The sequence below is a fragment of the Garra rufa genome, chromosome 7 (genome assembly GCF_049309525.1).
Source record: "Garra rufa chromosome 7, GarRuf1.0, whole genome shotgun sequence".
NCBI lineage: Eukaryota > Metazoa > Chordata > Actinopteri > Cypriniformes > Cyprinidae > Garra > Garra rufa.
Genome location: NC_133367.1, coordinates 5042165 through 5055106, shown reverse-complemented (window position 1 = coordinate 5055106; position 12942 = coordinate 5042165). Strand labels below are relative to the sequence as shown.

At 35.5% G+C, this 12942-nt stretch overlaps 2 protein-coding genes across 3 annotated transcripts in view; both read left to right on the top strand.

Moving 5' to 3' along the window:
- The window catches only part of LOC141337859 (uncharacterized), a 46508-nt gene extending 41582 nt beyond the window's left edge, over nt 1-4926 (top strand). Inside the window, exons 8-9 of the mRNA XM_073843440.1 lie at nt 169-687; nt 4036-4926. Of these exons, the coding sequence (XP_073699541.1) occupies nt 169-687; nt 4036-4804 (1288 nt within the window). The 3' untranslated portion in view covers nt 4805-4926. The remainder of the gene's footprint in view (nt 1-168; nt 688-4035) is intronic.
- A 5360-nt stretch (nt 4927-10286) lies between these two features.
- Nucleotides 10287-12492, top strand: LOC141338695 (uncharacterized). 2 transcript variants are annotated; one of them, XM_073844308.1, is made up of 3 exons: nt 10287-10433; nt 10654-10790; nt 11386-12491. In XM_073844308.1, the coding sequence occupies exons 2-3, from the start codon at nt 10742-10744 to the stop codon at nt 11982-11984; spliced, it is 648 nt and encodes a 215-aa protein (XP_073700409.1). In that variant the 5' UTR covers nt 10287-10433; nt 10654-10741; the 3' UTR covers nt 11985-12491. The 2 variants fall into 2 exon arrangements, with proteins under 2 accessions (XP_073700409.1, XP_073700410.1); XM_073844309.1 differs by having other exon boundaries at nt 10287-10790; nt 11386-12492.
- Nucleotides 12493-12942: the final 450 nt, after the last annotated feature.

The window sequence follows — 12942 nt, the reverse complement described above, 5'->3', positions numbered from 1 at the left end:
ACTGAATGAAGAGGAGAAGAAACGTCATGCCAAAACTGGAGAAAAACCTTTGAGTCGCTCTCCAACTAAACAGAAAGATTTAAAGAAAAGAAGAGACAAGAAAAGTTTCACCTGCACTCAGTGTGGAAAGAGTTTGACATGCAAACAGAATCTTGATGTTCACATGAGGATCCACACTGGAGAGAAACCCTTCACATGTGATCAGTGCGGGAAGAGTTTCATACAACCAGCAATCCTTAAGAGACACATGATCATCCACACTGGAGAGAAACTGCATGCATGTGATCAATGCAGCAAAACATTTTTGATGTACTCAGTCCTGAAGAATCACCTGAAAGTTCATTCAAACGAGAAACCACATTCATGTCCTTTGTGTGGAAAGAGTTTTTCACATCTGCAAAACTTAAAAGAACATCAGAAGATACACACTGGTGTGAGAGAATATATGTGCTTTGAGTGTGAGAAGACTTTTATTACAGCTGATCAACTGAAACGGCATCAGAGGATCCACACTGGAGAGAAACCTTACAAGTGTTCACACTGCGACAAGAGTTTCAGTCAGTCAGCCCATCTGAAATCACACGAGAGGATCCACACTGGAGAGAAACCGTATCACTGCACTGAATGTGGGAAGAGTTTCAGTCATTCATCTTCTTTACTTAGGCATACAAAACACATTCACAGTAAGTAGATCATCTTGAGACACAATAATGCCTTAAGCAATAAATCTGTCCTTACCAGCCTTAACAACGAACATGACAATAAATAAATAAATAAATAAATAAATAATACTGTCTTTTCGTTTTAATTGGACATCAATACATTGAATCATAATTGCAACTTGACATGTTTTCACTGTCAAGTTTCCATTAGGATATTTAAAAATAAAGGTATTTTTGGGATCACAGATTGAATTCTGTACAGTCTGAAAAACTATATTAAACTTACTACAAGTAGGTCTATTAAATAATTTACACCGATTTTCAACAATGAGATCTAAAACCAAACCAATTAAAAAACGGACACGTGAAAATTCATCAACGTGACTACATAAAATGACAGAAACAGTCTTTGGGAAAAGATTATTTGAAGTGTAATTAGATTGTTTTACTTTCCTTCACGCACCATTTGTTTACATGCAGAGGGGCGGGGTTTATGAGCGATCTGCAGATGAAATGATTTGACTTCACTTTTCAGGCGTGTGTGGCTCACTCGCTCTCAACAAGTCCGATTTTTTTTTTAATGAGAGACATTTTCTACATCGAAGTCTGTCCGAAATCAGTTTCACCGAGTGCCTTCGTGCACAAACGCTGTCTTTTAAGTCATTGACTGATATGAAGCATCAAGAGCTGTCAAAGCTTTCAGTCTTCTGAGGTGAGTTAAACTGTTCGCTAAAATCTGCGTATTTACACAATTGTAAAATACAACTTGTTTAAGCAGCAATACACACGGTCATTTATGCGTTGTTTTCATCGGTTACAGCGCTATTCGTGTGTTTGCTTGCTTGAATACACACAGAGTAGGCCCTACAGCAGAAAACGAGCATTTGAGGAAAACATGTTAAGACTCGAGCGATTTTGTGCTTTTGTATGTTCTCTTTTAGAGTAATATTGCTGGAGCGAATGGATGTAAAACCGTATTAAGTGCTGCTTTACTTTTATTTCTAAAGTTACAAGCTCTGTTATTAACCTGTGTTGTTAATGAAGATTGGTTTAATCAGATTCCAGCAAATATTCTGACTCTAATAATTTGTTTCTACACTATAAAACTCTATAAAAAGAATAAATTGAGATGATCTGCTGCTGATCCCGAATGGCTTGTTTATTGATTGTTTATAGTCTAAGGCTGATGATACACTGGGCAACTTTTTGAGCAATGTTGCCGGGCAACTTTGGCAAATGTTGCCGTGAATTGGCAACCAGGTGAGATACAGGGCCCACGATTGATCTAAATTATCCAGATAGAAATCTGTTACCCATTTTCAATGGGAAAGTTCCCAAACAATATTGCCAAAAAAAAAGTTGCCCAATAAAATTGCTCAAAAAGTTGCCCCGTGTATCATCAGCATAAGGCTCATCAATATTATTAGAACTGCCGAAAATCCTCTTTATTTCATGTCAATAGATCTTTTCTGTAATTGCCATGATTTTTGCCTTGGCAATTTATGTGTACTCACCAGACTAATACATAACATTATTACCACCTTTATAAAATTGTTGGTCCCCTTTTACTGCCAAAACAGTCCTGACCCATCGAGGCATGGACTCCACTAGACTCTTGATTGTGTGCTGTGGTATTTGGCACCAAGATGTTAGCAGCAGATCCTTTAAGTCCTGTAAACTACGAGGTGGGCCTGCCATGGTTCTGACTTGTCTGTTTAGCACATCCCACAGATGCTCTATTGGAATGAGATCTGGGGAATTTGGAGGCCAAGTCAACACTTCAAACTTGTTGTGCTCCTCAAACCATTCTTAAATCATTTTTGCTTTGTGGCAGGGCGCATAATCCTGCTGACCCATATGGAAAAAAATAAACTTTTTTGGCCAAAATAAATGTGAAATATATGCTAAATATACATTGCAAACAGGGAAGCTCAATATTTTTTGAAATAGGAAATATATTAAGTTTCAACCTTCATATACCAAAATATATTTCTGGGACAAGAAAATGCATTGCCTGGACCACAAAACCAGTCATAAGGTTAAATTTCACAAAACTGAGATATATACATCATATGAAAGCTCAATAAATAAGCTTTCTATTGATGTATGGTTTGTTAGGATAGGACAATATTTGGCCGAGATACATCTATTTGAAAATCAGGAATCTGAGGGTGCAAAAAAATCAAAATACTGAGAAAATCACCTTTAAAGTTGTCCAAATTAGGTTCTTAACAATGCATATTACTAATCAAAAATTACATTTCGATAGGTTTACAGTAGGAATTTTACAAAAAATCTTCATGGAACATGATCTTTACTTAATTTCCTAATGATTTTTGACATAAAAGAAAAATCAATAATTTTGACCCATACAATGTATTTTTGGCTATTGCTACAAATATACCCCAGCGACTTAAGACTGGTTTTGTGGTCCAGGGTCACACACACACACACACACACACACACATATATATATATATATATATAAAATGTTTAATGCTTGTCACATCACTTGAACAGCCAGCTGTTCAATTTACAAATATAACTAGTTGTGTCTCATTGATAGTTCTAAAAGTTCTCTAAATATTAGTCAGGAGTGTATGCAGTTAACAATTCATGATGTTGTCTGACACAAAGCCAGTAACTTATTTATTGTTGATTTTGGCAGATCTGCTTCAACCACTCAACCACATTCAGTAAAGCTCCTCCCACAACAGTTGCACCTTCATTGAAGCTCCTCCCACAGCAGTTCAGCAATAAATACTGGAATATTCCCATCAGCCTACAAGTGAAGACGAGCATCAAAGCATCAGGAAGAAATAAAGGACAGTGAGCATGAGCGACCCAGATCCCTGCAGAATGAAACACACTGAAGAACAAACAGGTTGGTGTTTATTCTTGATCGTTCATCTGTGAGGCTAAAGAACAAGAAGAATATTACACTTCCAGCAGTTTTATTTTTATTTTTTTTAGAAAACGCAGGCTGAACAAGATTGGTCTGAAAATTGAGCCTTGTGGGACTCCACTTAGACTTTTGCTGTCCTATACTCATAATTACCTGTCCTTTCTAAGTGTGACCTGAAACATTTGAGGATCATCCTAGAAAGCCAGACTCAGTTTTCCAGTTTCTCTAGAAGTATGTTATAATCGACAGTGTCAAACGCAGCACTGAGATCCTGATATTTTGCCTGAATTGGAATTTAAGCAAATATCATTTATAATCTTTATGATATTTTTTTGCTTTCATTTTAGGGTTGATTGAAGTAAAAGAGGAGGATGAAGAACCGAATGAAGAGGAGGAGAAACATCACATCAAAGCTGGTGAAAAACCTTTGAGTCATTTTCAAACCAAACAGAACGTTTTTAAGAATAGAAGAGATGAGAAATTTTTCACCTGCACTCAGTGTGGAGAGAGTTTGACATGCAACAAAAGTCTCAAAGTTCACATGAACATCCACATTGGAGAGAAACCGTTTACATGTGATCGGTGCGGGAAGAGTTTCACAAAATCCTCAAACCTTAAGGACCACATGAACATCCACACTGGAGAGAAGCCACATGAATGTGATCAATGTGGGAAAACATTTTTGAGGGCTTCGAACTTGAAGAATCACCTGAAAGTTCATACGAAGGAGAAACCGCATTCATGTTCTTTATGCAGAAAGAGTTTTTCACAGCTGCATATTTTAAAACTACATCAGAAGATACACACTGGTGTGAGAGATCACATGTGCTTTGAGTGTGAGAAGACTTTTGTTACAGCTGATCAATTGAAACTCCATCAGATGATCCACACTGGAGAGAAACCTTACGAGTGTTCTCACTGCGAAAGGAGATTTACTCAGTCAGAAACTCTGAAAATGCATGAGAGGATCCACACTGGAGAAAAACCTTACATGTGTTCACACTGCGACAAGAGATTCAGTCAGTTAGGATCCCTGAAAAAACATGAGAGGATCCACACTGGAGAGAAACCTTATGAGTGTTCACACTGCAACAAGAGATTCAGTCGATCAGAAACCCTAAAAACACATGAGAGGATCCACACTGGAGAGGAACCGTATCACTGCACTGCATGCGGGAAGAGTTTCAATCATTTATCTAATCTACGCAGTCATAAAAAAAAGATTCACAGTCAGTGAAAATCTGTAATTCTAGCCATTTTGTTAAATAAAAAACTTGGATTGTGTTGGTTATTTTCTGTGTTGCTGGACCCTAGAAGCTTTAAGAGCCACATTTAGGACCATAAAATCAGAGATTCTGTTATGTGACGCTGGCAAGTCTGAAGATGATTTTTGATTTTACTGATTCATTCCTTCAGTTTTGTTTGTAGGCTATTATTTTCCTGAATACTGCTGTTAGTCCGTACCAAAAAAAACTTAAAGCATTGTGTATTTCATTTGTATGTTTGTTTTTGTATTTTTTTATTTTGTTTGTGCTTTGTTCTTTTATTATAAATGTTATGTAAGCCTTAAACACTAAAAATGCCTTTACACTGGAGCATTTCTTTGCTATAAATTATTGTACATTGTCAGATCACAAAGCCATGCTAATTCTGTTCATGTTTTTGAAATAATAATAACGTAACCAGATCGATAAGCAATATTGTAATAGTAATACTATTAAAACCTTATACCCATCTCTAAGCCAATAAGGAGAGAGATCCATCTCATTCATTTACACTTTTACTCAGCTATTTTTTGTATTTAGTTTGAGTATTCATTGAGTAAATGTTATTTGTTAATAGATGATTTTACTTCTTACATTTTGGGGGGTACTAGTTTGATCAAAATAAGTTATTTCCATACCAAAATTACATATTTTACAGTCACCGTTATGCAGATTTTTCATAAACACAGCTTCCAAAGTGGCCATCCTTCACAAAACTAATATGTACCACAATTGTATCACAGGTAGAATGCAAAATGTTTCAATACAAGCCTTTCAGTCAAATGGAATTTATGGAATATTTATAACTTTTAACCGACGGGAGAAAATCAATCCGCAGCAACACTGTAAAACCCGACAAGTTACGGTAACTCAAACCGTTTTAGGAAACTGATTGCCTTAAACCATTTAAGTTTGGTAAAACCCAAAAATATGAGTACTATAAACTCATATACATTGAGTTTAATTAACTTATTCTTTTTAACATTAGCTTAGGCAATTATTTGAGTTAACTCAACTTTAAAAATGTAAGTTTATTCCACTCAGTCAGTTTGAATTCAGGTAACAAATCCAACTAAGTCTTATCAACTTTTTGCTACTTGAATGGTTTGAGGAAACCGATTGCCTTAGATGGTTTAAGTTCATCAAACTCAAAGCAATAAAGTTACATAAGACGTACCAAAAACACTGGTAATAATGACAGAACAGGTGGGTTTTCTTAAGTATTTATTGAAATACAACAAATGTTTTAAAGCATAAATAAAAATAAGTGATCTGTTTAGTTAAAAATATAACATTTACGCTTTATCTTATCAGACTTTTCACCAAATAAGCAAAGACAGCAAAAACAAGGAAATGTTTAACAAAATCCCTTTTTAAAATACTAATTATAATTGATAATATTAAAAATAATAACAATAAATGATATGAAACACAGTGGATCAATTTTAAAATAAAATATTAAAAAAAAGGTTTTCCTTAAATTTTGTATAGAAAGTACTGTTAATCTTAAGGGAATACATTAGTGCAAAAAAAAAAAAACCTGTACACTGAGCCAAGACTTGGCAGACATCATCTTTAGATACAATCAAAACATCCAAGTCAAAATTATTTATACAATGCTTTTTACAATACAAGTTGTGTCAAAGCAACTTTACCTTACTGCATTGACCATTTGATCTGGATACAGACTAGACCTGGTGGCTACAGCAACCTCAGAATAAGAAAGAAACTGACTAATATTAACATAGACGCAAAAGTTCCAGGTTGCCACAAAGTCAGATTGGAGAGGACTCATCTGGTTCTCGTGGTCTTGCGTCGATGGCCATCTAGGTGATGAGGTCTTCAATGATGATCTGTCTCTGGGGCTCATCTAGTTGACGTGGTCTCTGCTGACATTCCATTGGGTTTAAGAATAATGTTCCCTCTTCCTCCTTAACAGTGATGGTGACAGCTGCCATCTGCACCTGATCAGGCTCCCGTTTTCTAAATGCAGTAAAAGTTTTGTTAGTGTACGTCACCAAATATCATCATATCTAAACAAATCAGACATATTTACATTTTCATAAATTACAATAAAGGTGTGAAGGATCGGGAAAGTGTTTATTCAATAAGGTATGTACACAATTTAAAACAAAAAACCTGTAGTACTTTAATTTTCACATCACAACTTCCAGAGTTGTTTATCAGCAGGATTTTCAGATGTGAATATCAGCTAAATGTTTTAGAGATTTAATTTAATTTACATAAACTCATTTTACTAATTTACTATTTAATTTGACAATCTAAGGTTCTTTATTACAGAACAGAGAGAAAAAGTGATAGTTCACCCAAAAATGAGAATTACTTACTCTAATGTTGTTCCAAGCCCGTATTCCAATTTAAACCCTGTGGCTCGTGACGATACATTGAGGTTTGAGACACAAAACTATCGGTCTGTACAAAAAACTGAACAGTATTTATAATATTATTTACCTTTGATCGATCGCAACGTTCTACTGTCCTCACAACAGCCGGTGCATGATGCGTCAACGTGATCTGCCATAGTAGATGCACGCACAGAAGCGGTCTGTCATGTGTACACATCACTCATTGTTTACGTAGTGCATAGTGGCTACTCAAAATGATAATGACTTATCCTGATTCTGGCAATTGATTAAAAACTAAAAGATTACGTTTTCTTGTGCAAACCCATCCGGGAGTGTTGACTTTTCACCGACTACAATCGCCAGAGCACGCTGACGTACCATGCACAGGTTGTTGTGAACACGCTCCATACAGCTGAGAGTTCCGGTGGATCAGAGGTAAATAATGATGTAAATACTATTAAGTTTCTTGAACAAGACAGACAGTTTTGTGTCTCAAGATCTCAATGTATCACCACGGGCCGCAGGGTTTAATTGGGTTTTGTCTGTGTATGTTTTTTTCCCCTCAAAGATTTGGTAACTATTGACTGCCATTATATGACTGACAGACTGCAATGGTTTGAGTTAAACATTTTTGTTTGAACTATCCCTTTAAGGTATTTTTAATGATATCTGAGAACTTTCTGAGCCTCCATAGACAGCTACGCAACTGGAATGTTCCTAGACCTATAAAATATCTTTTTTTCATCTGTATTAATTAAGTATATAACTATAACTATAATCACAACTTAAAAGACTTCACTGGTATTCTTCTGAAGCAACACAAAATAAAAAAGAACCTGAAATTTAAGATGTCATTCACTCTGCCAATTCAGACTGAATCAAAATGGTAGCACACTACAAACATTACTGGTCCTTAGATGTCATGATGTTATTCTTGTGGGATGCTAGTTGAGGTTTGCCATTTTTCATCTGTGCTGTGTATTCACCATTGATCATTGTTTAGGTCTAAATTTCAAATCTAATATTCACATAAAATTACAGTATTGCTTCAGAAGAGCAGAGATTGAATTTGTGTTGCTGGTAATTCTGGACACAATTGCAATTGCATCATCAAAAAATAAAAACTGAAGAACTTTACTTTTTATAACGTGACAAATTACATCTTGTAATCTCGTAATAAACACTAAAGCCCATCAATTTGTATATATCCTAAAGCCCATCATATAAATATAATGTGAATTCTACTTACTTCATTTTAGGCTTTTACTGCAGCAGCTTGTTGCCAATGACATCACACCACCCCTTAGCTCTGAAAAGATTGATGTAAAAAACATGACAATTTGTTAGTATGAATTTTAAATAAGACAACATGAGGAGCAAATAACAGTCTAAAATGTTAACTAACTTAAGGTTAACAAAACAGAGTATAAACGCTCCTCACCGGGCTTGGGCGAGTATAGTAACGTTAAACGTCAGCGTCACATCGATATTTAGATGAAACTGACAAAGCAAATAATAAAAAACGATTAACAAAAAGTTTAAACATTTTTGAAAATAGGGAATGTGTGTTTGCTTTACCTTGCTTCAGAGCTGTGGCGCGAGTGACGGTTAAAGATGTGGAAGATAGTTCGTCTGTCAGCCGCCTCTCCAGTTTAAAAATAAAAATTGCTGGACTCGTTTGTGTCCGACTGTGAGAAACCACAAAACATATTTATTAATTTATCACTGACAAACCGTTGTGTTTAACACTGCATATTTAACACCTCCCGTTGATAACTTTGATGTAATGACGCCATAGCTGCTTGATCTTTGCTAGACAACGTTATACACAATAAAGTTGACAATAAAACACAAGTCGTTCGAAAGTGCTTAAAACAGCAATAAAGAAGTTTGAAAAGCTTAACTTGACTGATATTTTCCAGGACTACGTCGCAATCCATCCTGCTGTGATGCCGTGACATGAGTGAGAGGATGAGCAGACGTGATTGACTGAAAAAATGCGCGCGGTTTTTGAAAAAACCCGGAAAATATTTAGCCTCCAGTAAAAGTAATTATTTTAAAATTATAAATCTAAATCTAAATGAAATAGATGTCTGTATTTATTATATTATCGTTATTATTATAGTTTATTATTATGGTTGTTTAATTATTATTAAAAGTAATATATTACCATTTAGTTAGGCTATTTATCTAGTAATGAAACATCTAATAATCTAGAACTATATTATACAAACGTGACTTCTCGAAAAACTATATTAGAAATCATGGATTAAGCTTATATTTATTTTAAATATTTTGTGATCGGCCATAGACATAGAGTGTATGGCAATAATAGATTAAATTAATTTCTAGTAACTTATTTAAAATGAGTTCTGCTTAACCTAATTCGCGTTTGAGTTTACATCACTAAAATGTATTGAGTTGAAATAACTTTTAGAAATTTTTGAGTTAAATTAACTCATTTCATTTAACGAATTCCACTGTTAGGTTTTACAGTGAACAGTGAAAAATCAGCCCAATTCCGTGCGAAAAAATGGGAATTTGGCAACCCTACATTCAATACCAGCTGCATCTAAAGCCATTTAAATACTCTGATAGCGACTCCGTGATGCACGAAAATTATATTAAATATTATTGTTTGTGGGAGCGGGATTAAGAAAACAGTCCCGTGCAAGACTTCAATACCAGAAACGCGCACAATGAACGGTGACTGTAGAAAGCAAACGCCAAATCTCTGACATTTTGGGCGATTTAGGAATCGCTGCACGCATTTTTTAATTCCAAAAGAGGACATGTCCGGGAAAAAAAGAGGACGTATAGCACCTTAATTAAGTTTTAATTTTAAATTTATAAATAAGTTTAAATTTCTTAATAAAGCTTTTTAATTGCCTAATAAATATTTCACCCACATGCTGTCTGTATGTTCGTCTTCATCTGTTTTACCCTTATGCTTGTTTGATATGTTGTTTAATTTATGTTTTGTGGTTTAAAATGTAATTTGCCGCTTTTTTGGATGATCTACCGTTGGCGTTGTTCGCGGCTCCGGGTGATGACGTCACCACTCGCGCGTGCTCAGCCAGCGACGAGTTTGGTCATTTACGCTGCTTTCTTGTGTTTACACAACTCTGAAATATACTAAACACTGACTATTTCGTTCATTTCTGCTTTGTTTTCGTCGGGTACAGCGCTATTTGTGCTTCTGCCGATTGAAACGCTTACAACAGACAACGAGCAAGTAAGGAAAATTTGTTAAGATCTGAGCGAATTTGTTGTTATTGTATGTAACCGACAGTTTTATGATTATTTGGCTGTTTGTTGAGTCGAGTAGAACATAAATACTTATGTACAAAAATGAGACGATCTGCTGGTGATCCCGAATGGCTGGTTTAAGGAGTGTTTAGTCTTAGACTCATCAATATTATCAGCTGCTGAAAATCCTCTTTATTTCATGTCAGTAGATCCTGTTTTCGCCATTCACCTCGTTAATTATGCTGATGAATTTAAGTTAAGTCTGCGGATAGTTTATTGAATGACAGTGAGAACATGAGAGATCCAGAACCCTGCAGAATGAATCACACTGAAGAACAAACAGGTTGGTGTTTATTCTTGATTCTTCATCATTGAGGCTGAAGAACTAAAGAATTAAAGCAGTTCTTCAAATTGAGTGTTTGTAGTAGAAAATAACTCGTGAATGAACGTAGCTACGCTAATAAATACCGATGCTACACTAATAAATACCGATGCTACTCAACCAGAATAATGCTTTTACCGCTGCGTATATTTTCTGCCTTTTATCGCTAGGTGGCGCTTTAACCACAGACTTTGAAGGTGAAGGACTAATAAACCTACACGCACTTTCATTATTCTAGAAAGTCATGTTTTATGTTTTATATCTATAAACGTATGGTAACTAATAAATAAATGCTGAAATTGTTGATTGAAACAGGAAAGAATCTAAAAATAAAACGAATTTAAAAGTCTATAATAACGTTGTTTAAGTTTATAACTTTCCCCACATAAATTACACATTTTCAAGGTTTACAAAAGTTCAGTTCAGTGCTTGTATTCAATTAAAACAGTCTATATTACACTATATTTTTTAATAAGAATGCATTAAAAATGTACTTTTATGACGTTTCATCTTACAATTCATTCTTACAAAGATTTTTTTTTTAAATTAATTTCAGACCTGATGGAGAAACATCATCATGTCAAAACTGGGGAAAAAACTCGCTCACGTATCTCTTCAGACAAGAAAAGCTTCACCTGCCGTCAGTGCGGAAAGAGTTTGACATGCAAGAAGAGTCTCAAGATTCACATGAGGATCCACACTGGAGAGAAACCGTACATATGCGATAAGTGCGGGAAGAACTTCAGACAACAAGGACACCTTAAGGACCACATGAACGTCCACACTGTAGAGAAACTGCACTCGTGTGATCAGTGTGGCAAGAGTTTCGCATACAAACAGAGTCTCAGGGTTCACAAGAAGATCCACACTGGAGAGAAACCGTACATTTGTGATCAGTGTGGAAAGAGCTTCAGACAGTCGTCACACCTTAAGGAGCACATGAACAGCCACAGTGTAGAGGAGCTGCACACCTGTGATCAATGCGACAAAACATTTCTGTGGGCTTCAGGCCTGAAGAAGCACCGGAAAGTTCATTCAAAGGAGGAGCCACATTCATATTCTTTATGTGGAAGCAGTTCTGAAGTCTGTAAATGGGCATTAGCAGAGGCCAGAGATGCGGAAGACGAATGCATAGAGGAGATAATAGTGTGGTAGACAGAGCAGGTCGCTGTTTGCCAAAATCCTAAATACTGAATTTCTGATTGTCTTCAGAAAATGTTATGTAATATACATGTGTGTGTATATATATTTTTCATTCTATCTCCCTGTAATGCATATTAAATTAGATTTTGAAATTATTATCTAATGTATGCAGCATCTTTGTTTTGGATCATGATTAAAATGCAGTGGTTGTCTCTATATTTAAATGGCTACAGAGAGTATATTCTTTCTTGTTTTTTTGCTGAAAAAATAAAATAGATATAAACCGGCAATCAGATTCAGCCCATTTGCTTGCACTTACTTTTTTTATTTGCTTTACCAAGAGTTAAACTCAATAATAATTCTATTAACAGCTTTTATTGTCTGTGTTATTTGTCTGATGATTGCATCCCAAATAATCCTAACACACAAGGTCGTTTCTGTGTTGTTTTCATCGGTTCCCACGCTATTTGTGTTTGCTGGTTTGAATAAACACTGTGTACAGCAGATAACGAGTATGGAAGGAAACCATTAAGACCTGAGCGATTTTGCAAAGGGAGCCTGGCAGAATGTGTTTTGGTGCTAGAGAAAATAAGAAAAAACACGTTATTAAATAAAACGGCTGTTTATCATTGTTACACAAACATTATCTTGTGAATTGTGTCTCTATATAATATCAGTAGATTCTATGATGCTTATTTTGCTATTCACACTCCAGAAGAGAGATCTCTGTCGTGCTTTAGGTTTGTGTGATTAATCTCATTTTATTTTCCATTTTGAGTTTGGCTTCCAGTGATCATGAAAAGAAGATATTGAAGGTAAGAGATTATTGTGCTGCATTCATCCAGCTTCCCTTCACAGAGTTTTTGTTCCTCCATAAAGTCCAAACATAACACTAGGCGTTACCCCTTAAATTGCGCAAAATTAAATTGCGAATTCTGGTGGAAACACGTCAATTGCGCAAAAACTCCCA

Coding starts and splice junctions, on each gene's coding strand:
- LOC141338695 (XM_073844309.1), top strand. CDS start 10,742: ATGAGAGATCCAGAACCCTGCAGAATGAATCACACTGAAGAACAAACA. Junction 10,791..11,385: donor TCACACTGAAGAACAAACAG/GTTGGTGTTTAT, acceptor AATTAATTTCAG/ACCTGATGGAGAAACATCAT.